The sequence below is a fragment of the Chenopodium quinoa genome, unplaced genomic scaffold (genome assembly GCF_001683475.1).
Source record: "Chenopodium quinoa cultivar QQ74 unplaced genomic scaffold, ASM168347v1, whole genome shotgun sequence".
Taxonomy (NCBI): domain Eukaryota; kingdom Viridiplantae; phylum Streptophyta; class Magnoliopsida; order Caryophyllales; family Amaranthaceae; genus Chenopodium; species Chenopodium quinoa.
In genome coordinates this window covers 1,368,185-1,393,404 of record NW_018743212.1, presented here as the reverse complement: position 1 = coordinate 1,393,404, position 25,220 = coordinate 1,368,185, and the positions used below count along the sequence as shown (strand labels likewise).

The window sequence follows — 25,220 nt, the reverse complement described above, 5'->3', positions numbered from 1 at the left end:
ATTAAATTTTTTTTTTTTGACACAATCTATAAATTAAATTAATAGAATTGGTATGTATATTGAGAGTATTATTCACATTCATAAGATAACTTTTGATACGTAATAGCTAAAATCTAAAAAATCTAATGAAAAATTGGAAATTAGGCTTTGGTTTGTTCAAGAATCATGAGGGATAAAATATACTAGTACTTCATAGTATGTTAGGACTCTTATGAGTGTGAATAACTCGTTTTGTGCCAATATTCTTCGATTGACAGTTTTTAAGCAATTTAACCGACATTTTAAAAGCTATTGTGGAACGCACCCATAATTAATGTTTGGGTAATTTTTTAATTTTTTTCCTTTCATTATAGTTAGTACGTAGAAGATTATGGGTCTTCGCTTTTTGAGGGGTGTTACATAATACTATGGGTTTTACCTGCGAGAGATAGACAAGTAACAAGATATTACTCTGAACTGAAGAGCTATTACTTCAAAATTCGAAGACAAAAAATTAGGCCTAGAAGGTTTAAATAGACTTTTTCAAGCAGATATGAAATGTTAACTCAAAATGGGTAAAAATCCTGATTAGACTGCATGATTCAAAAATTCACTGGCTGTTCCATGCAAATCCGAGGCAATAAAATTCTTAATCCCAGCCACTTAATTAAAAAAATTAAAAACGATTTCAAACTAAGTGATGTATAACATCAACCTCGCTTAATATTTTAGTTCATACCCTACATATTCCTTCTTGTTAACAAGGTGTGAAACTTAGCCAACGCAATCTTCTAGTTGATGTACTCGGACATCCACTTGAATCCTTCACCATAACCCATTTTGCGGACAATACTGCACATGAAAACCTCGAGAGGTCGGACATTGGAGCCAGCCAGGTTTACTTTACCTTTGCCTGTTGTACAGTTGGACAGTCCAAGATGGTAGCGCAGTTCATCCTCTGAAGCTGCATATGGTATGTCAATCTTGTTGCCTAAGATGAGAAATGGAACGTTAGCCAAGGCTTCATCAGATAGAAGGGCATCTAGTTCCTTCTTTGACTCAAAAAACCTCTCCTTATCAAATGCATCAACCAGGTACACCACAGCATCCACCTGCGAGAGAAAATATATGCATAACTTGTACTGTACCAAATATAACATGTTCTTATTTCACCAATTAATGGCAACAAATTGACATCTGGATATGTAATATGATGCCCTGTATAAATATCCAAAGGTGTCCTACTAGACTACTACTTCACCAAGAAAGAAAGAAAGAAAAGGAAAAAAAAAAAACTTTTTATTTGAAGTTATTTTGGATGTGAAATGTATTTAGGTAACCCTTATCTAAACTAATTTTCCTTATTTGAACTTTGTTTCTAGTACCTTTTATTTTTGATAAAGGTAAAAAGTACAAAGTATCAATACGTAAGAAAAGTCATGTTTCCAGATGACTTGTACGAGTACAAATCCAAATTCCACACCATAAAGCTCGCTGTAAAAAAAATCTGCTTTAAATAATGGGACAAAAAACAAGTAGCTCTCTAAATGACAAATTATGAATGATGGGTCGCCTAAGCAGCATATTAAAATCTATAAGTATAAACCGTCACTGTAACTGTAGTTTACAGCCTGTTTAGATGGATAAAATTAAAGAAAGGCGAGAGCAATCAACAAGGGAAAGGTTAAACTGTTTTGACATTAATAGACTTTACTTTGTTGACTAGGGGAGTAAAATTGAAGGTTTAGGCCATCATCAGCCTCTCCCAGAGGCCAATCACTTTGACATTCCATCCCCTTCTATTCACATAATAGGCAAACCATTATCAACAAAATTTGATGGTTCAACTTGAAATTTTAGAAACATTTCCCTTCCGCCACCCTCTAGGAAAATTCAAAACTTACTGTACTGACCTTTCGTCACTTGTGCTAGAACTAGAACACCCAGACAAGAACATCCAGTGGTTCACCTTCTTTACCTTCTGTCCTTTTCCACTAAATGGGTCCGATTTCTACGCATCAGAGAGAAGAAAACAAGAATGGGGGAACTATCTAATTACTCCCAACTAAAAAGAAGTTACACTAGTAGTAGAATCCAGCTAAGTTGCTTAACCTATCTCAGCACGGCAACACTACAAACATAAGCCAATACATCCTATATATAATCACTGTATGCCATCATATTTTTGTTCTTTATACGGAGTACATCTGAATACAACTTCCTTTCTCATTTCTCTATCCACCAAAGGAAGGCCCTATCCGGATTATAGACTTACAGGCAGAATATTATCTAAGGAGGAAATCCTGAATGACCATGCATAAAGCTATCTGACCAGAATTTTGTAGCCCTTTTAGTGTTTTTATTAAAAAGAATGGAGTGACCGAGTGACCTAGGCCAAGTCCACGGCTTAAAGAGCAATAAAAATTGCAGAAACGTTGGAAGATAAAGTGGAAATCATACAGAATAAAAGCCAATAGTACAACAAATACAAGAAACAAATGCACGTGTTATACATGTAAAATACTAGGATATAAAAACTACTCCATAAGTATTAAGAAACCCCTATATTGGCCTTAGCCAGAATTCACTACAAGAGGAAAAATTCATCAAGGCTGGTCTGAAATGAGAAAAGACGCTAGTTTGCCAAATTCTTTAATTACCAGTCAGTTTTAAGAATAGTAACTATCACAGTAAATGATCTACCCCATACAGCCAATTCCTTTTCAGATTAAACGAATTTCAGTTTTTTTTTTTTTTTTTTTTTTTTTTTAGGGTGGTAAGAGAGTCTAAAGAAAGTCATTCATACTTATATTTAAGCACTATGCACCAAGCTAAGTCTCCTGCTTGCTAAACCTGGCTACAAGAAATCTGTATATGAGATCTTGTACAACGCGTCTGCGCGTCTCCCTCGCCATTTTACAAGAAGCAGCTCCAAGGAAGGCTATGAGACTAGAAGAATCAATTTCACTTTCAAAGAGAATGTTTTCAACTACGCATTTGATTAATTCAGTCAAGCACTCTACCCTTGTCCAAGCCATGCCATGCCATTTCACTGATAAGACAAATAATCAGTGAAGGATTGTTGGCTTCTTTAGAGCAATGCAAAGCACTATCACTCTTTAAAGAACAGATAATAACACTTTGTCCCTTTCCATATTAAAAGGAATCTTTTATCAAAACCCTTAGTAGAAGCGATGTACATACAGTGAATATGATTTTTGGGTCTCCCAAGAAAATATTCCATTGAACAATGTGATTGTCTATGCTTGTGGCTTGATGTGGTTGGCTAAAATGATCTGATTTTGACCATCCACACAAATATTAACTGCACCTCAATCTTACATTGTTCAGTAAATTTGCTGTTAGCAGCTGGTATCTAACCAATTACTCTCATAGTCTCATACTTTCAAAACTCAATAGAATAAAAAAATAATGTTTGCGTTGTTAGCCATACCCGGAAGCTTAATCATACTCCTTCCGTCCTTACTTTCCTTTTTGGGTTGTACCTAAAAGATTGAGGCCATTGAGCAACAATTTCTCTTTACTCTATCTACAAATCAACATGCTAAAGAAGAAATTTTCACACCATTTAATACAACACTTGATGAAGTGAAAGAAGAGGACAGGGTGATCTTTCAAAGATGAAGGAAGTGCTGAATAGATGTAGTCCATGCAGCTCATCCAGATCAATAATTACTTCAAATCCTTCCTTTGGCTAATACTCCGTATTCTACTAGTTCAGCTACTTTATATTAAACCTATTGGTATTTAAAGCCATTAAAAGCAAGCCAATTGCTAAGGACTATATTTATCACTTATTGTTTTCACTGACCTCTTATAGCAAGCAAAAGAAGTGTGATGCATATCACTTTCTGTAAATCCTGTACATAGCTATAGCCTAATGAAGCAGAGAATGTGGCTAATCTCAGTATTTCTTTATCGTCGTTTAAGCACAAGCAGTTACTCCTTTTCATCTATCTTATGGATGCAAGGAAAGATGGATGGTTCACCTCCAGCGTCGAACATAATATGAACAATGCTTGCAATATATTGTATCTAGATTATATTATTTACTAGTAACATTTATCTTTGCAATTACGAGAAATGACAGAATAAAACAACCTGGTTAGCAGATGAAACATAAAAGAATATTGGTCAGTATGGTCACTGCGAGTTTGACCAACAATACCAAGCTTCAACAATTTCCAAAAAACCATATAGCACATATCAGCTAATTATCAACCAAAATAATGTACCTTGGCATAGTAATCCTTCCAAACCCGGCGAGCAATCTGATGACCTCCCAAGTCAAAAGCTTTGAACTTGATTTTCCCAATGCTCAACTCTTCCGATGTCGGGTGCTGTGTTGGCTGATGTTGAACCAGCCTCTGCACTCACCATTCAGCCATTACATATATCAAACAACAGCGCACTTAAAAATCCCAGCAAAGATTAAATCACCCAAATCACTTCAATTTCTTCATCATTCAGTCACAAATCAGAATACAAGAAGTAGAAGTTTATACAATAATCAAGACCAAATTACATTTCTCTACATTACAAAAAAAAAATGATAAATTAAAAAAGACATGCAGACACCCAACTATATTACTCATGGAGTCATGGATCGGATAACATAACACATCGGAACTCCAAATCCGTCATATTTTTCTTGTTTAAGGAATTCCAAAGATTCAATTTTTATCCCTTAAATAGTTCACAAATATAAGATGGGCATTCCGAAAATTCAATTTATTCTCAACTAAATTCATCAATATGTGATGGGTAATCCTTTTAATTCAATTTTTTCCCAGTAAAACTCATAAAAATGAGATGGCTTATATTATAATTTAATTTTCACCAATAATCACACATATGAGATGGGTATTCCAAAAACATAATTCATTAATTTGAGAAGGGCATTCCAAAAATTCAATTTTTCTCAGACAAATTTCATTTCATAAATATGAGAAGGGCAATCCTAAATTTCAATCAATTGAATAATCAAAGCAAAAACCATGATGAGAAATTTCAAATTAAATTAATTCCAACAATAAATCAATACTAATCAACAAAAAATTATGAACAAACAAAACAAAATTAATAGTAAAAATTACCTCATCTTTGAGCATATGAAGGAGGGTAGTTTTACCAGCATTATCAAGGCCTAAAAACAAGATCTTGGCCTCTTTTTGCCATAACCCAAGAGAAGCTAAGATCCCAGAAAACCAATCCCAAAGAAACATAATTATAAATTAACTTTTTAAATTCAGATTTTCTGGGATCTGGAAAAAAACAAAAATTGAGAAACTAATTTAAATCAAACCCAAAAAATTGAGATTAAAAATGTGGGATGATCGAGAAAATGAAAATAGTTAGTAATAAATGCAGCCGACAGGAAGATTGATTTGGAGAGAAATGGAGTGATGAGAAAATCTGGAGAGAGAGAGAAAGAGGGGAAGGTGATGTGAGAATGGTGCAAGGATGTGTCATTGACTCATTGGGTTGCTGAATTATGGAATTTTCCATACCATACTGAGTATACTCTATTCAATTTTCAATTTTTATTTTAAGAAGTTAATAAAAAAAATAACTAAATTACAAGGAAAATAAACTACACTTAGAAAAATATACTATATTTTGTACTAATATAAATGAAAAGGTTAAAATTTAAATGATCTTAACAAAAATAGATTTTCTTTTTAGGAAACAAAAATAGATTTAATAATGTTAAATTGATATTTTATGGGTAAAAGAAAAAAAATTCAAGTTAAAATTGATTAATTCATTGATAAAAGGTTATAAGACATCTAGTCATAACTAGCAAAAAGATAAATAATTTGAATCAAATAATATTCTAATTGGGCAAAAGAATTTATTTTTCAAATTCAAAGTGATTCTTCCCTTTACTGTTCAACATCACCAAAAAGTTTTTTTTTTTTTTTCTTTTTAATCAAATTGGTTCCTTAATTATAAATCGTGATGCTTTTTAGAGGATAAGGAGTGGAGGGATGGTTAAGCACTTCCACACCCCTACCCTTCATGACGAGGGTTTGATCCTTCCCCCCTCCTCCTCCTCCTGTGAGATTGTGATGGTAAAGGCCCCCTCATATCTTACTAGATACATCTATTGTAGGCTTGTTATGGTTCCAAACCAACTCATATGGCCCGGAGAGACTCTTCATGCATTCACTTTAATTTTTTTTAAATGCCTAAAATTGGTTCGAAAATTTAGATAATCTTCAGTTTTTGACAATTTTCAACTATTTCAATAAAAATCCAAAAGGAAACATGGTTAAGCTAAGGTGCTTTATATGGACCCCGTGACACCTCAAGCGTCTATCCAGGTGGTTGGAATCATCCACCTTGCCCTTTAAACTATCAATTTAAATACGTAATATTTACAAATTTACGCCTCCCTTTGGTAACTTATGTGATCACTAGTGGACATATACTGATATTAGTGATATACGGTTCTAAACAACAAGTATATAACCTTGAGGTGCAACCCATATCATCCTGAGTGTTTTTAACACCAAATTTTGAAACCTTTAAAATTGGTCCGATTTCGTGTATTAAAGCCTTGAGTTTTGGACAATTTTTTACTTTTTCGAATCTTTAAAGAAAATAATTAGAGTGTTTCCCATGGCCCTATGTTATGTCTGGAGCTCAATTAGTTTATCAACTTAGTAATGATTCAGTTTCATGTCAAGATTATTTTTGTGATTTTAATCCAGATATAAAGTTTAAGATCTCAAAACATTTAATTGAATTTGATCAAGATATTGAGTCGTGTAAAATTTCACTAAATTATAAATATGTAGAATATTAATTTAAATTAGTTTATACTTTAATATATACAATTTTATACTTTAATTTATACAGATTACGTTGTAAAGTCAAGGATAAGGAGTTAAATAATGAGAAAAAAGGAACAAAATCAAATATCTTATTGTACTAGAAACACTATTCATTTCATTCCAAAATAACACACGAAGGAAAATTCGTCTAAAGAGACGGAACATATAAATACAACTATGTACATGTGACATGTACAACAATTGTTTGTGTGATTAAAACTACATTATCCTAATTAAATACATTTATTATTGTACAAATGCATAATTTGGAGATTGAAAAGTGTAAAGGGAGATAATAAAGATTTATAGATTTAAAGTAGGCACTTCATGAAATGTTCTTGGGATGCTTCACAACCACCATGGGACACTTCACTTGTTTTGCACAATCGTAGCTTACGCTTCCTAGAATAGCCCTGTAATCATGAAATTATAAGTTGTCAAATATTGATTACAATTTAGATTATATAATAATCTTAAATTAATTTCTTAATGCAAAACTTAATAAAAAAAATAATTACCTCTTTAAAAATCCATAACCATGGCTTCCCATAACTAGCATATCAGCCCCTAATTTCTCAACTGTTCCACAAATTACATCTTTGGCATCTCCACTCCCGACTTTCTTTTCTACCTTAATCTGTAATTTTTAAAACATAATACAATTAATAGTGTTACTATTAATATTATAAATTATTAAAACTAGCAAATATAATAAATATTTTTTTGGTGTTTAGAGAGCCACGTGGGTAAGTGATGAGAATCGATCCCAAAATCACCTGAAACCGAGAGAGAAGCTCACCACCTTAGCTATCCCTCACTCTCAAATATAATAAATATTAAAGAAATTAAATTTGCATATGCAATACAAGAGTACATACGTTAATTTTGGACTTCATACAAACTTGTTGGGCTTTAGACATTACTGAATCAACAAGCTTCCTATAGTAATCTTCCAAATCTGCTACAACATCATTTCCAAACAAATAACCTGCCAAAACAATTTTAATCTTAGTACAAAAATTATACTAAAAGGGTTCCTAAAACCCAATCCAATGACCAGATGACCAAACTTATGAAGTACTACCTCCGTCCCAGAATTAAGTAATTAACATAATTACATTAGTAGATGCTTACCGGCAACATCGAAAGCCGAATAATTAGCCGGAGGAGGAGGCTTGACATAGAGAAGAACAAGAGTTGTAGAATTAGAATTTTGATGTGAAACAGAAATTACGTTGTTTAGACACCATGATAAAGCATGCATGCTTTCTTCACTTTCATCTACTGCTACCACAATTTTTTTCTCTCCTCTATTTTCTACTTCCATTTTTTCTTATTACAAAATATCTTCTTTTTTTTTTTTTTTTGTTGTTATTTTTGTTTATTTTCTACAAAATATTATTGCTTCTTTTTTTAGTAGGTGAATAGAAAAAAAATATTTTTTCATTCTATTTATAGAGAAGATGAAGGTAATGTTAATTATGATTGTTTGGATTATTTAGGTTGCCGAGGTGTTGTATGTTTTGGAAATCCAAGGGTTTAAGAGTAAATTAGCTATGCCTAGATATTATGAATTGAAAGGCTTATTATCTCATAGGTGTTGTTGGTTTTGCTTAATGAATCAATAGTGGACCCTAACGCTTTTTTTGTACTCCATACTTCATAATGAACGATGTAATTTTTTTTTAAAAAAAAAATAGCTCAGTTGATTAGAATATTGCTCGAGTTTTAGGAGGTCTTAGACTCCTTGGATCGTAGACACATGGAGTCATGGGTGGATCGGAGGAATTATGGCAAGTTAATTACTATATAAGGATTCCACTCTCGTTAGATCGAAGTACTTTTAATGTTACAGGCAATAAGTATAGGGTTTTATAGTGTGTCATTAACCAAATGAAAATGACGTAGTTTAGTGGAAGGATCTAGTAAATAATATAAGGTAGATCCTCAGGGAACTATTAGGTAAGATGTTTCTTATAGACAATAATCACATACGATGTTTTTTTTTTTTTTTTTTGAAATAGTAGTCACTTTAAACATTTTTTCATTAATATATACTTCACACAAAGTAAACTTTAAATAAACAAAAAACTATTTGAGAATAATTATATGATTTGTCTAACGTATGCCTATTGATACAAAATAGTCACTTTGAACGCTTTTTCATTCATTCATAAATACTCCTACTTCATACGAAATTATTAATAAGGCTTATGCAAATTAAAAGTTTCTTGAGAATAATCTACTATTAACATTAAGGACGACAGAATTGAAGTAATTAAACTAATAATAAATAAAGCTTATAAGCTTAATTAACTAAAAGGCAACAACTCGTACATTGAACCAACAAGTTGATAAGAAGCTAGCTTATGAATTTAAGCAATCCAAGCAATAATCGTATAAAAACAAAGGGTTATTCGGGTTTCAAGGTTTCCAAGTGGGTGATGCCACAACTCCCACATTGATTGATAATGAATTAGAAAGTGAGAGAAATTTATATGAATAATGCCTTTCACTATCTAGTGACATATAGATGGAAAGTGGGTAGATTGTAGATGGATAGAATGAGTGAGATAATGAACAAGTAATGAACACAAACATTACTTTCATCATTTCACTTATAAACGGAAATTGATTAAGTGTACATCACAATAGTAATAAAAAAAAAAAAGTAAAACGATCATTGTCTGTAACTTAACTCTCATTTATCTTTCGATAATAGATTTCAACTAGCTGTCTTCATAGTATAATAGGAAGATAAATACTACGTAAACAAAAAGTATTGTTTGATGAATAATGTGTTAGGGTAGCTTTTGGTGCCTTAGGGTAAAAAAAAGGCAAGTCAAAAATAGAAAAAAATATTAGTAATACTAATCAAGCATAATTTTATCATTCGTATATTCTTAAATTAATTTCAATTTACAAAATAAATGAATAAAAATACAAGTAATACTTATATTATGCATCCTTTAATATAAATGTCGTACAAATGCATGATGTGCTTTATCATGATAAAAAAGGCTTGTTATCTACAAAGCACTTTATAGTCCACATACACTGGAGGGCTTGAACTTTCTTGACAATTATTGATGCACAAAAGTGACAAAAGACTACAATAAGTCAGTTCTACCTATGAACAAATATCTTTTGTTTTTGCTTTTTTTTTTTTTGCAACCTACAAAAATATCTAGATATGAAGTAGAAGTATGAGCAATGAGACTTGAATTTAGATTTGCATCATTCACATTGAAGTGTATATTACTTACAACATGGTTACGAGTTATGTGGGAAATGAAGATGAGGTTAATCGAAGATTAGAATTCGGTTTTATTGTATATACATTTTTAGCTTCTTATCTGGGGAATCACTCTAAATCAATTACTAGTAATATAAAGATAATTTGGTTTCATACTTCACCTATGTTCTTCCTATCTACTTATTTTAAAACATAAATTAAGTTCAAATAAGGTTAATAAGGGTTACATAAGTTAACTGTACGACTTAATAATTCTAGTAAGTTCAAGTAAATTTTGATAAGTAAAATTCAGGTGAATAAAACACATCCTTCCTCTACTTGTCAATATATATTTCATTTTAACTTTACAATTATATGTTAACTCATCCCACATTTCATTACTAATATGTGAAGATAAATATTACTTGTAGTATATTACTACATATTATACTGATCGTTACTGAATTAATCTTGATGTATTTTTTTTATAGTATACAATCTATACATAATACAAAATTAGTTTTATATAATTATATGGTCAAATAAATACGTTTAACAAACACAAAAATCAAATTGATGCATGAAGTAAATCATATGTACGTGTATAAGGAACTAAGGGTGCAATAATGGGCTCGATTGTTTGCAGTTGGCCAGTTGCATTCAAAGGCGAAGCCTTCTCACATTTAAAGTAAATGGGCTTTCGACTATTCATAGTGGGCTTCTTGACCCGTTCATCAGTAGGGCTTCTTGTACATTTGGGCTTCTATAATCATTTCATGCTTAGATCCTTTGAGGGGATGACCATTTCGTTCCTCTTTATATTTATTTTTTTTCAGCTTTACTAACCTCAATACCCACAATAATAATAACAAACAAAAATACCAAGTACTTTAAGTGTTTGCAAAACAAATGTTAGTAAATACTAAATATTCCCTTCGTTTCACAACACATTTTTTATGTATGTAACTTGGTATGGCTCAAGGTAGATATTTACAATTTCTAATTTTCTATATTATAAAAGTTATCGATTTAAATTTGTAATAGGACTAAGCTAGTTGTATCAGATGTTAAAATTAATCACAACCGATTTTGAGTGTTAATTGTTCGCGTCAATACAAATCACTATGTTTAAATGAGCCATTTCATAAGCTCTCAAGCCTCAACTATATGTTTGAGACTTTGAGGTGGTTATTGTTATATCCATTTACTAAACTTGCCTAACCAATCTCTTTAACCCCTAATTTGAGAAAAGGAATGTCATATACCGGCTTGACCCTTGCCTAAGATTCACAATGAATGGTTCCAAGAAATAATTTTCTACTTGGAATTTATGCACTTTGCCAAGTTTTCATCATTATATAAAGGCCGAAATTTGTGAAAATTTTATAGTAGTCGTTTAAAATATTACTATTATAATGTTTTAATGATTATATAGTTCATAATTGACATATTTTTTTCCAAATAATATATTATATTACTTTATTTTTAATATAAAATAGTATTATCAACATTTTTTATGGAAATTTTGTCAGAAAAAACCATTTGTAACAACTTTTTTGTTGGAAAAAATCTTATAATTTTTTTTGGCAATTAGAAACCAGATTGTAAATTTTTTTAGTTGAGTACAACCTGAGATTAATCACTCAATTAACCTCTAATTTCTATTAATTCTTCTAATTACTCATAACTCTCACTCAACTATTTAATAATTAAGTTAATTTATAAATTAAAAAAAAAAAAAAAAAAAACCAAAAACAAAAACCACCTTCACCACCACCAGTCGGCCACCCTCCCTTCTCCCCTCCCGTTGACGGTTTGAAGCGAGTTTGTGATTTAATTTTGGTTGCTGATATTTGGCGAAGGAAGTAGGTTGTGATGATGTGTGATGTGTTGTTGTGGAGGGCTGGTCGAAGCAGGGGAGCTCGGCGAGCAGTAGCCAAGGTTGCGAACGCGACGGTGGATTGGAGGTTGGTTGCCGAGAGTGGGGGTTATAGGCGGTGGCTCGGATAGGGAGGGGGAAGGGGAAGGGGTGGCTCGCTGGTGGTGGTGGTAGTTTTTGTTTGTTTTATTTTTTTAAAAAAATTTATATTAATTTAATTATTAAATAGTTAAATGAGAGTTAAAAGTGTAATTAGAAGAAATAAGAGAAATTAGAGGTTAATTAAGTGAATTAAGGGTTCTTGGTTGTCCTCAACAAAAAAATTTTAATCTGGTTTCTAATTGTCAAAAAAAATTTATAAAGTTTTTTCCAACAAAAAAAGTTGTTATAAATGGTTTTTTCTGACAAAATTTCCTTTTTTTTATTTAACACATTTTTTTATTTTTAATTTTTGACAGGTTATTTAACACATTTTTAGTTTCAGTTTGTACTTTTTATTTTTATTTTACATGTTCTCAAAATATTAATTTTATGTTGGATTAAAATTTTCAAAAGTTATATTTGCATTGTAGATATTAAAAGGCTCATTGTGTCTATACTCCATATTATAATGTGAAAAAAAATAAACCGATCATATTGTTTATCATTAAAATAATATGGTATTCATTTTTTAAATAACCGCTGTAAAAACATCCCCGGATTTGATTGTAGATAGAAAATTGACTTAACTTTACTTCTGTTGTAAAAACAACGGTGTTTAGAATTAAATTTACAAACTCTTAAATAGACTTAGTTCACATTAATTAATTGTGAACCACTAATACTAGAGATACTATGGTTATTTTATTAATAAAAAAAAAGGATCGCTATGTTAAAATAAAGATTATTATGTTAAAATAAAAGTGATTGTGTTTTAATAAAGGTCATAAGAGATTTTTTTTTTGTTTTAAATGAAAATTTTAAAATACCGATCAATATGAATAATAAAGGTCAATAGGTTAAAATTAAGGTCACTATGTTCAACCTAACGTCATACTTTAGGTTAACATTAATATTAAAAATCACACAAATTTTAATAAAGGTTACTACGTTAAAATTAAAGTTGTTATATTTAATATTAGGGTCATTATGTTGATTATAAGATCAGTTGCGAACGTATAGAACCTAGTTCCACACAAGTTTTTCTAAATTAAATTACAGCTTTGGTGTTCCATTTAATTCTAGCTGAGGGCCTTGCCTTGAACTTCATTTACAAGTCATCAATCAAATGTTCTTTACAGTACAACTTAGCCAACTTGTTTAGATCTTTTGGCCAAATAAAGGTTCAAGTCTAAAAGTTTGGGAGAGTGAGACCCACACAAACTAAGAAGAATATTGACAAGAATTGATGATAAGAACAAGAACAGGATAAGAATACAATTAACCACTATTTTATGTCACTTACACAATTGATCAAAATATCTAAGTCAATGAATAAAATTAAATATCAATTGTATTTGTATATATACATGAAACATTAATTTGTATACTGTCCTTATCTTTGATGTATTATTAATAAATTATGGTGCAATTATACAAACTTCTCCAACTAACTACCTCCTATATTAATTTGCATGACTAATCATCCAAACGACCAAACGTTGATAGAACTTTTTTCTACTCTGATTTATAGTATACTATTGATCATCATAACATTGATGAAAAATTTACTCATATGAAATCTAGTCTTGAGAGAGACTATGTACAATATCTAGTTATGTGATTAAATTAAAGGTTTGGTAACGAAAATGCAATCACTAATTAACAAGGAAATGATTTTCTTTCTGAGAAATTGATCGATTTTCTCCTTTTTTTCCTCAGTATTTCTTTATTTGGTTTGTAAGGAGTAATAAGCACTTTTCTCATTCGTGAAAAGTAACTCTCTCTCAAGAATGGATAAATTTTCGTTTGGAAACAAAGTCGTTCTTTATGCCTAATCTTTTTGCTCCTCCCTTCCTTCCTCAGAATATATTGATTTTATTCCACTTTCATCTTCTTGAATACATCTCCATAACTAACTACTTCCTCCGTTTTTTATTATTTACCACAATTATTAAAATTGGGTGTTTCATATTATTTGTAACAAAGCTATTTCTTTCCTATTTTAGTAACATTTTTCTGTGAAAATGATTAAAATACCCTCACTTAAAAATTATTAGCACATAATACAACACATAATTACAACTCATTATAATCCTAATTTGAATTAATTATCTAAGTCTTCCCTCCCTAAAAATCAGATTCATCTCCCCAATTATCTTTCTCTCTCCTCCTTCATCTCTCATTTCCTTTTTTTCATCTCTCATCAAATTCCAAACCTTTGTTAAAGAAGGTTCCAGATCTGGTTGTTCGTCGGTGATTTGCTTGTATTTGTGGTTGGATTTGGTGGTTTGTGGGTGGGTCAGCAGGTTTGTGGGGGTGCATCATGGTTGGGTTTGCTGAGTTCGTGGTTGGGTTTGCTGGGTTCATGGGGTTTGATTTTGGTGGTAGTCGAAAGGTTTCGGTGGTTCATGGTTGGATTTGGTGGTTTGAAAGGTTGGTTTTGGTGGTACTCTAAGGATTTGGTGGTTTGTGGGTGGGTTTTGCCGGGTTCGTCGTTGGATTCCGGTGGTTTTAGGTTGTGGGTTTCGGTGGCTTTGGCGGTTCCTGTGGTTTTTGGTGGTTCTGGGTTTCGTGGTGGTGGTGGTTTAATTGGGGCTTTCGGGTTTTTGGTGGTTGTTTTCGGTGGGTTTTGGTGGTTGTTTTAATTGGGTTATGGTGGTTTTCGCTGGGATTTGGTGGGTTTGCGTTTTGGTGGTTTCCGATGGATTTTGGTAGTTTTCACTGGGTTTTGGTGGTGGTTTCCAGTGGGTTCGTGGGTGTTGGTGGCTTTCGACAGGTTCTGGCCTGGGTTTTCAGTGGGTTCAGTGGTGGTGGTGGTTCATAGTGGGTTTGGTGGTGGTGGTGGTTTACGGTGGATTCGGTGGTGGTGGTGGTTCTAGGTTTGGTTGTTGGGTTTTGATTGATTGTGTTTTTTTTTTTTTTTTTTAAAAATTGGATTAGTGCTTAAGTACATCCCTTCCCCACTATAAATAGTGGAAGGACCCTCATTAATGCAGGGATGGAACATTTGTTGTTCACATTGAATACTCCTCAAAAAGAAAAACACTTACCCCGAGCAATATTAATTGCAGAATTCTCCCATTACGCGAGAAGTAACTTCTACATTACGTGCATTCTACCTTCCGTATCTTTACTAACTTGATCGTCGGAGGCGGAGCTCCTACCCCCAGGAGTCTTCGTGATTTTGCAGGCACAGGCGTCGAAGGGCATTCTTGGAATTGTAACTCTCCCGCAGGACACATCAAAAAACCCCGAAACATTTGGCGCCGTCTGTGGGGAGAGTACTTCTAAGATGACTTCTGATACTGTGTCACCGAATCAGGGCAAACGGCCTGTGGTCGAGCCTGAGGTCCAGACGGACCATGAAAGTGGAGACGAAATTAAAACATATGTGGCCCCGGATGGGTCTTTCAGAACGAAGCACCCTCGTGCTAAAGATAGAAGAGAACGGGAAATCAGCCAAGCTGCTCCCAGCAACCCAGCCGGGCAACCGGCTGGAATTGCCCAAACGGTGGAGGGCTCAGCCCCCGTTACAAGAAACGAACTCATGTCTTTCATGAATAGTTTCAAGGGTGAGATCAAGAGCCTCATCCGGTCAGCTACTCCAAAGAAGGGTCAGCCGGCCAAGAAGCCTTCTGGAAAGAAGGCGGTCAAAGAACGAGTTCCTACCCCTCATCCCAAGCCAAAGGAGGGGGAGGGCTTAAGGTTTGATCCAAGCAGACTCCGTTTTCCTCAAGGGGAGCTGCGAAAGGCCATCCGGCACGTACAGCCGGATGGCTCCAAGAAAACATTCTCAGACGCCCGCACATTTCTCCAAGAGAAGCGAGGTCAGGCGTCTGCGTCGGCCTCAACGTCGACCTTCCCGGACAGTTTCCATGACGTCTCACACAGGCGTACGGGAACGAACCTTGGGAGCCAGACGGGCGAAGCTTCTGCCCGGTCTGGACCCAAAGTGATCCAGCCTGGCCTATTCGGCACACCGAATGGGTTGGGTGGATCCCCTTTTATGTCACCGGGTCTTTTCGGTGGGCAAGCGCAGCAGCCGTTCCAACCCACGGACTGGCAGCTGCGCCTGCTAAATTTGGGGGAACAGCCAACGACGTTCTCACCAGAGATAACCCAGGCGGCACAGCCGCCTAAGATCAAGAATGTTTTGGTGGGGGCCTATGACGGCACCACCAACCCAGAAGACCATCTAATGGCCTACTCTAACCTCATGTACCTCCAGGGGTTAGATGATGTCGTCTGGTGTCGATGCTTCCCGGCTACCCTCAAGGGCATAGCCCAGCGGTGGTTTGGTAACCTACCAGCCGGTTGCATCAACAGCTTTCGAACTTTGGCGTACTTGTTTACGTCAAATTTCTCAATGAATATTCCTGCCAAAAATACTAGCCTCGACCTAGGGGCAATACAGCAGGGCGACCGGGAGGGCCTCCGGTCATACGTCAGACGGTTCAATCTGATGAGAATTCAGGACTATCAGACGAAGTGGCCTATACAGACTTCTTTCGAGGTCTGAAGGATGGGTCGACCTTTAAGTTTGACCTCGTCCGGAAGAGGGTTGCTACCCTCCAAGAGGCGTTAATTGAAGCTGAAGCCTATATACAGGCGACGGAGCTTTGTGCTGTCAAGCAGCCGTCAGATTATAAAAAGTCTGACAAAAAAGAGAGCCGGCAACAGCATCAGCCGACAAGAAAGGAAGAAAAGAGAAAAGGGGTCTGGGCAGCTGACCGATCAGGACAGCCGGCCCAGAAGATCAGGCGGAAGTCAGAATCGTATGCTCCCAAATACGAGTTCGCAAAAGATTTCTCCACCATCCTCCTGGAAATCAAAGACCGGATGTCTCTCGACAAACCGGCTGAAATGAAAAGCCCCGTGAATAAACGGGACAAGAGCAAGTATTGCCAATACCACGAGGATGTCGGCCACGACACCGATGGCTGCTATAGCCTCAGGCGGCTATTGGACCGTCTGGCAGATGAGGGGGCCCTAAAATCCTACCTACCCAAGGCTAAGGGTAATACCCAGGCCAAGAAAGGGCAGGCGGCAAAAACCGGCCCAGCAAACTCCGAGACGGATGAAGAGACCATCTTCACAATAGCAGATGGTTTTGCCTCCGGGGCACCAAAGACAACATCAGGAAGCTGGTCAACTCAGTGGATGAGGGCCAGGCGTCGAAAGACATCTTTCCTGAGGTCCTTATTTCTGAAAAGGACCGGGGCAAGGTCAGGCGGCCTCATGATGACCCCATCGTCATCGAATGCAAGGTTGCCAACCAGAAGGTTGGCCGAATCCTAATAGACACCGGGAGCTCGTCTGACCTAATCAGTTATCAGTGCTCGACCAAGCTCAAGTACACATCCGGTAACATGCACCAGGCTCCTCACCCACTAGTCGGTTTTGGGGGTGGAGTAGTGCATCCGGTCGGAAGCATAGATCTTCCGATCCGGCTGGGTGAAAAGGGGCAAGGACGCCACATGATAGTCAAGTTTTTAGTTGTGGAGGAGCTATCCGCCTACAACATGATATTTGGCCGTCCTACCCTCAACGCATCTAAGGCTGTCATCATCCCGTCCCTCATGTTGGTCAAATTTCAAAAGGATGATGGTACAGTCGGTGCCCTAAGCGGGGACCAGAAGACGGCAAGAGAGTGTTATCTCTCTGACGTCAAGACAACTATGGGTGCAGCCGGCCAGGGCGAGCCCATAGATATTGATAACTGCGACCCAGCAGTCCCGGCTCCAAGGGCAGCCGGTATGAAAAGAAAGGCGGACCAACTGGCACCCGTCAAAAAGGAGAAATAGCAATCACTAGCCGGGGAAAGGTCAGATGACCAACGACCTCAGCCGGCTGGTGACTGCCTTGATGTCATCCTAGATGACAGCCGTCCTGAAAGAACAGTAAAGGTCGGGACGGTAGCCTTCGAACGGTTGGGAGAAGGCTTGCTCCAGCTGCTGAAGGAATTCAAAGACATCTTTGCCTTTGAAGTGGAAGAGATGCCAGGCGTCAGCCCGGATCTTGCTGTCCACAAGCTAGCCGTAGATCCCAAAAAGCAGTCGGTTAGGCAGAAAAAGAGGGATCATGGTGGAGAAAGATCTCAAGCGGCAGCGGCTGAGGTCAAAAAGCTGTTGGATGCTGGGTTCATTAGGCAATGCTACTACCCGGATTGGGTGGCAAATGTCGTTCTAGTAAAGAAGCCGAACGGTACTTGGCGGATGTGTGTGGATTACACAGATCTGAACAAAGCATGCCCAAAAGATAGCTACCCGCTTCCAAAGATTGACAGCCTAGTCGACTCAACAGCCGGCCATGCGTTAATGAGCTTTATGGATGCTTATTCCGGCTTCCATCAAATACCTCTCTGGAAGAAAGATCAGGAGAAGACGACTTTTGTCACTGATCAGGGGTTATTCTGCTATACGGTGATGTCGTTTGGGTTGAAAAATGCACCGGCTACATTCCAGCGGATGATAAACACCGTTTTTATCAACCAGATTGGCAGGAATGTAGAGGCGTATATCGATGACATGATAGTCAAATCCAAGCTATAGACGGATCACCTAGCAGACCTGCGAGAAACCTTCACCACACTCAGGCGGCACCGGGTCATGCTTAACCCAAAGAAATGCGTATTTGGTGTTGAGTCTGGGAAGTTTCTTGGATTCTTGATTGACCAAAGAGGCATCGAAGCTAATCCGGAAAAAATACAGGCGGTAATTGACATGAAGTCTCCCCGCACTGTAAAAGAGGTCCAGAAGTTGACCGGTTGTCTGGCGGCATTGGGGAGGTTCCTCAGCCGGTCAGGTGACAAGTGCCTCTATTTCTTCCAGGCAATCAGGAAGAGGTCAAGATTTGAATGGGGTGAAGAAGCAGAGGCGGCATTCCAGAGGCTTAAGCAGCACTTGCATTCTTTGCCAAGGCTAGTGAGCCCCCTACCCCGGGAGGTTCTGTACATGTACCTAGCCGTCTCTGATCACGCCCTTAGTGCCGTTCTCCTCGCTGAGAGAGACGGCATTCAGCTGCCGGTGTACTTCATCAGCCATGTCTTTAAAAATGCTGAGCTCCGGTACCCCATGATCGAAAAATTTGGGTTGGCCTTATTCGTAGCAGTCAAGCGGTTGAAGCCTTATTTTTTGGCACATCCGGTTGTGGTATACACAGATCAGCCGCTCAAGCGTACGATGACTGCTATAGAGTCATCCGGTAGAATGATCAAGTGGGCTGTTGAAATACAAGGCCTTGAGATAACTTTTGAACCCAGGCGGGCAGTGAAAGGTCAGGCGTTTGCCGACTTTATTGTCGAGATGACTAGGCCGGTGCACCCGGAAAACCCTGATCAGGTCTGGAAGTTATTTGTAGACGGCAGCTCTACGGTGAACGGCTGTGGTGCAGGTGTTATCTGTCATTCCCCGGAAGGGGATAAGTTTGAATATGCACTACGGTTTAAGTTCCAAGCCTCCAACAATGAGGCAGAGTATGAAGCCCTGCTAGCCGGATTGCGCATGTGTAAGGCAGCCGGTGCAAGAAAGGTCGACGCCTGCTCAGATTCACAGCTGATCGTTAGCCAATACCTTGGTGACTACGAAGCCACCCATCCGGCTATGATCAAATATTTGCAGGCGGTCAAAGAGGAGGCTGGGTCCTTCGATGAATTTCATCTGCGATAGGTGCCCCGGTCTGAAAACAATCAGGCGGATGCCCTCTCAAAGTTGGCATCATCAGCCTCCGGTGATGCTCCTAGGAAGGTCTTTTGGGAAGTCATTGAAAAACGAAGTATTCAGAATGATCCCATTGGAGTCTTGGACAGAACTGCTACCTGGATGGATCCCATCCGGTCCTTTTTGACGGATGGTACCTTGCCGGATGACCCTTCAGAAGCATCAGCGCTCAAGAAGCGTGCTTCAAGTTTTGTTATGCATCAAGGGGAACTCCTCCGGAAGGGATACCTGCAGCCGTTTTTGAAATGTGTAACCCCGGATAGGGGGAGAGAATTTTTGGAAGATCTGCACGCGGGGTTTTGTGCCTCGCATATTGGCGGCAGGTCCCTGGCCAGAAGAACCAGACGGCAAGGGTACTTCTGGCCCACTCTTGAAGCGGATGCCATGGATCTAGTAAAGAGATGCGACAAGTGCCAAAAATTCGCTAAGTTGATACATCAACCGGCAACAGAACTCACGGCAATCCATAGTCCGGTTCCGTTTGCTAAATGGGGCATGGACATTTTGGGACCTTATACGCCTGCATCAGGCGGCCGCCGCTACATTCTTGTAGCAGTAGACTACTTCACCAAATGGGTTGAGGCAGAGGCGGTAAAAGGGATTAAAACGAAAGACGTGATTTCTTTCATCTGGAGAAACGTCATCACCCGGTTCGGGGTTCCAATGTCCATGGTTTTCGACAACGGACCGCAGTTCGAAACGCCTGTCCTGAAGACCTGGTTGGGAGACCAAGGAATTTCCCATTGTTTTGCATCCGTTGGCCGTCCTCAGGCAAACGGTCAAGTTGAGGCTTTTAACAAGTTGATCTCAGACGGGATAAAGAAGAAAGTAGAAAGAGCCGGTGGACTATGGGCGGAGGAATTACCTCATGTCCTTTGGGCTATCCGGACAACCGAAAAGGGGGCAACCGGTGAGACCCCATTTCTCATGACATACGGCACTGAAGCAGTTCTTCCCATTGAACATTATGAGCCTACTCTACGCATTATGTTATATGACGAGGAGGCTAACTGGGAAGCCATGCGGTTGGCATTAGACGCTCTTCCAGAGCGAAGGGGGAATGCTGCCTTGCGTCATGAGATCTACCGTCTGCGTATGGCTAGAGCCTACAACAAGCGGGTTCGTAAAAGACCTTTGAAAGAAGGAGATTTTGTGCTTCGCAAAATGGAGGCAACCGGTAGGGCCAATGAACAAGGCAAATTAACCCCAAATTGGGAGGGACCCTACCGGATCTTTGAAGAAGTACGAGACGGCACTTACCGCCTGGAAACTCCAGACGGAAGAAAGTTGCCTAGAACTTGGAATGTAGATAACCTCAAAAAATACTACTTCTAAGTATTGTACATCTTTTGAAAATTTTCAAATGATTAATGAGAATTACATTCAATTTTGTATACAGCCGCCATGTCTTGTGCCTACCACAAGCGGCACCAATAACTAATTTTTTCATCCGGTAACACCCATACGGGTGAATTCATCGAAGAGAACATCTCCCATTTGGGTGGTAAATTGTTCTAAGCGATCACACAGGCGGACAAATCCGCCTGACGATCCTTCGCACCAAAAAAGGGCAGGCTAGCAACCCCAAACTTGCAGCCGGCTCACTTTTTGGAAGGACAGCCGGTACTCAATACCGCCGCCTGACTCTCTAAGAGCAGGCCTAAAAACATTTGGTCTAGGCCATAATTCATTCAGGGGTATGCTTGCAAAAGCCCAACCGGTGAATGGACATCCTAATCTGGCGTGATTCTTTTGCGAAGTCCCGACCGGTAATTCAGTATAAACCGACTGGCTCCCGAATCTAATGTTGGCACTTAGTGTATATTCGAGCTATATCATATGGATAGTCGCCTGGCTTGCAAAGACCCAGACCGCTATCCAGGGGCAATTACCCAGACGCCATCCGGTTTGGTTTTGGGTCGAAATTTCTTCGCCTAGTTTGCGAAGACCCAGACGGCAGTGTGACCGGTGGGGTCTTCTTGGAAACCCTAGTAAATTTCTTCGCCTAGTTTGCGAAGACCCAGACAGCAGTGTTACCGGTGGGGTCTTCTTGGCAACCCTAGTAAATTTCTTCTCCTAGTTTGCGAAGACCCAGACGGCAGTGTTCCCGGTGGGGTCTTCTTGGCAACCCTAGTAAATTTCTTCGCCTAGTTTGCGAAGACCCAGACGGCAGTGTTACCGGTGGGGTCTTCTTGGCAACCCTTGCAAATTTCTTCGCCTAGTTTGCGAAGACCCAGACGGCAGCGTTACCGGTGGGGTCTTCTTGGCAACCCTTGCAAATTTCTTCGCCTAGTTTGCGAAGACCCAGACGGCAGTGTTCCCGGTGGGGTCTTCTTGGCAACCCTAGTAAATTTCTTCGCCTAGTTTGCGAAGACCCAGACGGCAGTGTTACCGGTGGGGTCTTCTTGGAAACCCTTGCAAATTTCTTCGCCTAGTTTGCGAAGACCCAGACGGCAGTGTTACCGGTGGGGTCCTCTTGGCAACCTTTGCAAATTTCTTTGCTGTTTGCGAAGACCCAAGCGGTAGTGTTACCGGCGGGGTTCTTTTGGTTATCCTCGCAGAAATATGTATAAAAAAAATAACAAGAATTCTAGTATTGAAGTGCAGAAACATAAAAAGCATTCAAAAGCCGGCTCAGCCGGTGAAAATGTTAATATTCAAAATAAAAATTATTACAGCTTAGCCCACCTCATCCGGTGCTATTACAAGATAATGCAAGGCGCGCAGGCCGGGAAGTAGTTGCTACTCCAGGCGAAGAGTGAACCGGTCCTCTTCCGGTTGGTTCTGGGTTGGATCAGGGTGAGCGGCTGCGTCGGCTTCAGGAACAACTTCTTCCTCTTCAGCAGCCTCCGTCTGCCGTCGCGCAATCTCCTCCCTAACCCAAGCGTCATAAGGTCCGGGCCCCGGCTCATTCGCCTCCTCGGCCAGAATGGCAAGATCAGAATATTTGAAGGCGAGTTCCCAGACGGTGAAGTCCGCCTCCGGGTGGATGAGGGAAAACGCCCGTTGCATCCGGTTTGCACAGTCATGCGCATTCTCTTCAATGAGCCTCTCCTGCTCCGACTCCAAGGTGGCCTTGAAGTTCTCATTGGCAGCAGCCGCCTCTTTGCGCAGGCGCTCATTCTCTTTGGCAAGGCGGCCATTTTCAGTCTCCGCCTTGCTCAGCCGTTGGAGGGGCTCTTTCTGTTCCTCCAACTTTTTATTGGCATCATCCAGGGACGCCTGCAGTTGGTCAACTTGGTTTTTCAGCTGATCAATCTGCTGTTGGAGGGCCTTGGTCTTCTCCGCCTGTTCCATGCGTATAGATTTAGATTCTAAGCCATGCATGTACAAAGAGTAGTCAGCAACATTATGGGCGTCATCAACGGCCCGTTTGCTTCTCCTTACCTCTTCAGACTTGCGGGTATAAGCTCGTTTGAGCCCCTCTACGCGCAGCATAGCCTGCAAAAATACAGCCGGTTAATACTGCATATTTAAAAATGCACGTCAAGAAAATTACCGCATGGTTGTTGGAGCATACGTCGGCCAGGTCGACCAGCACCCGGTCGGCATTAAAGGAGTTGATCCCAGGGATCGCCTCCTTCTCGTCCCTGGGGACGGCTTTCAGCATGGCCCGGGCATATTGTGCCCCGTCCGGCCAGCGGGGAGAATTATCTGCACCAGAAACAGACGGTGAGAAACTCGCATATGCTCTGCCTATAGATAGCCGGCTGATTGGAGAATCCCCCGGCTGCGATCGAGACTGTGAATAAGACTTGACCCGCATGGGCAGGTCAAGCAGTGTAAGGTCGAAGTTACCTTGGCGGCCCGAACGGCCTTCAGAGGGACCGGTTGCGGCCCTCAATGGGATGGCAGAAAGCACATCCGCAGATCCAGGCCCGCCTGGGACCTTTATTGATTTGCCGCCGGTAGTTTGCCGGTCGGCTGTCTTCTGCACCTTGGATGCAGACTCTTGTTGGGTCGGCGGAGGCCTGACCTGTTTTTGAAGGGATCGGGGCATCTGCTTCCCGTCCTGTAAACGAGAAAAATATAAGTTATGGGATAAAAGGATTGAAATAAACGAGAAGGATCAGACGGTTATACCTTCCTCGCCGCCTGGGCAGCAAGTTTTTTCTCGAGATTGGCTTTCCGGATGTCGGCAGCCAACCTAGCCGGTGTCTTCTCGGTGGGCAGCATTTTCTTGGCTTCTTCTGCAGAGGAAGGCACACGGTTAGAATAATAAATAAGCAAGGAAATAAAAGCATCCGGTTCGAAAGAAACCGGCTGAGTTCCGAATACATACGTTTTTTAAACATGCTGCTTAGACCACAAGCGGACAAGAAGCATTCGTCCCTAAAAAATTCATGTTTGGGCACCCAGTTTCTAGGTACCCTTACTATCTCTCCGGATGAGAGGGTGTCAGGAACTAACTCAAAAAACCCGGAGTCAAGGATGGTCTCTCTATCATCCTCCGGGACAGGGGGCAGGCAGCACTTGGTCCCCAAGAGTTCTGGTTTCCGGTTGTAGATCCGGAATTCTCTGTTCTCTACCGTAGTTGGGGCCTTAACCAAGTAGAACCGGTGCTTCCAGTCCGACCATTTGGATGGCTTGTCCAAGGTCATAAGGTATTTGGGCTGGGTGGTCAAGGTATACCAGGCTCTCCAGCCGCCTGGGCTCCTACTCAAGTAATGCATGTGGGCAAACGCCTCCCAGCCGGGGTTGAGGCCCTGCATCTCGCAGGCGGCGATATACCCTAAAATATTTACCCATGAGTTGGGGGTTAATTGCCAGAGACCTAGGCCATACCCCCTAAGTATGGCTTTTATTGTGTCGTGGAGAGGGAAGCGGACTCCGGCCACGAAGGCCGCCTCGTAGCACCTGAACCAAGCGTTCGCGTTCGGTTGTCCATCCTCCCACCATATTGTTCCCAGAGCAGCCGGGATTTTTATTGTATAGTCACCCCCCAACGGCCGCCGTTTGATAAAATCTGGCAGCGCAGCCCGCATGAGCTCGCGGTCCTTAGAGGAGACGGCGATCATGAGAGGATCGTTCCTATTATCCCAAGAAGGCCTCTCCGCCTCCTCGCTATCCTCAGATTCGGTTAAGTAGCTGCTACTGCTACTTTGAACGTGACCGGCATCAGAGCCGGCTGGGGAGTTGGAGACCTCCTTATCAGAGCCTACCTGCTCTCTGGTCTCCTGGAGGGGAGCAGTCTCTTCGTTTAAAATGCTATCACCCGGGGTGCTAGGAGCGCCCCCGGGTGAGCCTCTCTGCTCTACCTCTCCTTGCTCTACTTCACCGCCTGAAGCTGGGACCTCAGGCGGCTGCTCATCTGAGCTCCCACTTCTGTAGTTGGGATCTCTGGCAGTAGACTGGATTCTGGCCATTGTGTCCTGCACAGACACAGAGTCGGTCGATATGGGTGTTGA

General features: G+C 39.7%; 3 protein-coding genes across 3 annotated transcripts; all 3 read right to left on the bottom strand.

Moving 5' to 3' along the window:
- Positions 1–493: 493 nt before the first annotated feature.
- LOC110734309 (GTP-binding protein SAR1A-like) lies at positions 494–5,517 on the bottom strand. The gene is made up of 3 exons (XM_021914407.1): positions 5,097–5,517; positions 4,236–4,367; positions 494–1,091 (listed from the first exon to the last, which is right to left on the bottom strand). The coding sequence occupies exons 1-3, from the start codon at positions 5,223–5,225 to the stop codon at positions 771–773; spliced, it is 582 nt and encodes a 193-aa protein (XP_021770099.1). The 5' UTR covers positions 5,226–5,517; the 3' UTR covers positions 494–770.
- A 1,409-nt stretch (positions 5,518–6,926) lies between these two features.
- Positions 6,927–8,253, bottom strand: LOC110734310 (universal stress protein PHOS32-like). Its single transcript, XM_021914408.1, has 4 exons — positions 7,974–8,253; positions 7,718–7,827; positions 7,358–7,476; positions 6,927–7,252 (listed from the first exon to the last, which is right to left on the bottom strand). Exons 1-4 carry the CDS (start codon positions 8,164–8,166, stop codon positions 7,165–7,167), a joined length of 510 nt encoding a protein of 169 aa, XP_021770100.1. The 5' UTR covers positions 8,167–8,253; the 3' UTR covers positions 6,927–7,164.
- Positions 8,254–22,554: 14,301 nt separating this feature from the next.
- On the bottom strand, positions 22,555–23,109 carry LOC110734594 (tropomyosin-like). The gene is made up of 2 exons (XM_021914758.1): positions 22,846–23,109; positions 22,555–22,731 (listed from the first exon to the last, which is right to left on the bottom strand). Exons 1-2 carry the CDS (start codon positions 23,107–23,109, stop codon positions 22,555–22,557), a joined length of 441 nt encoding a protein of 146 aa, XP_021770450.1.
- Positions 23,110–25,220: the final 2,111 nt, after the last annotated feature.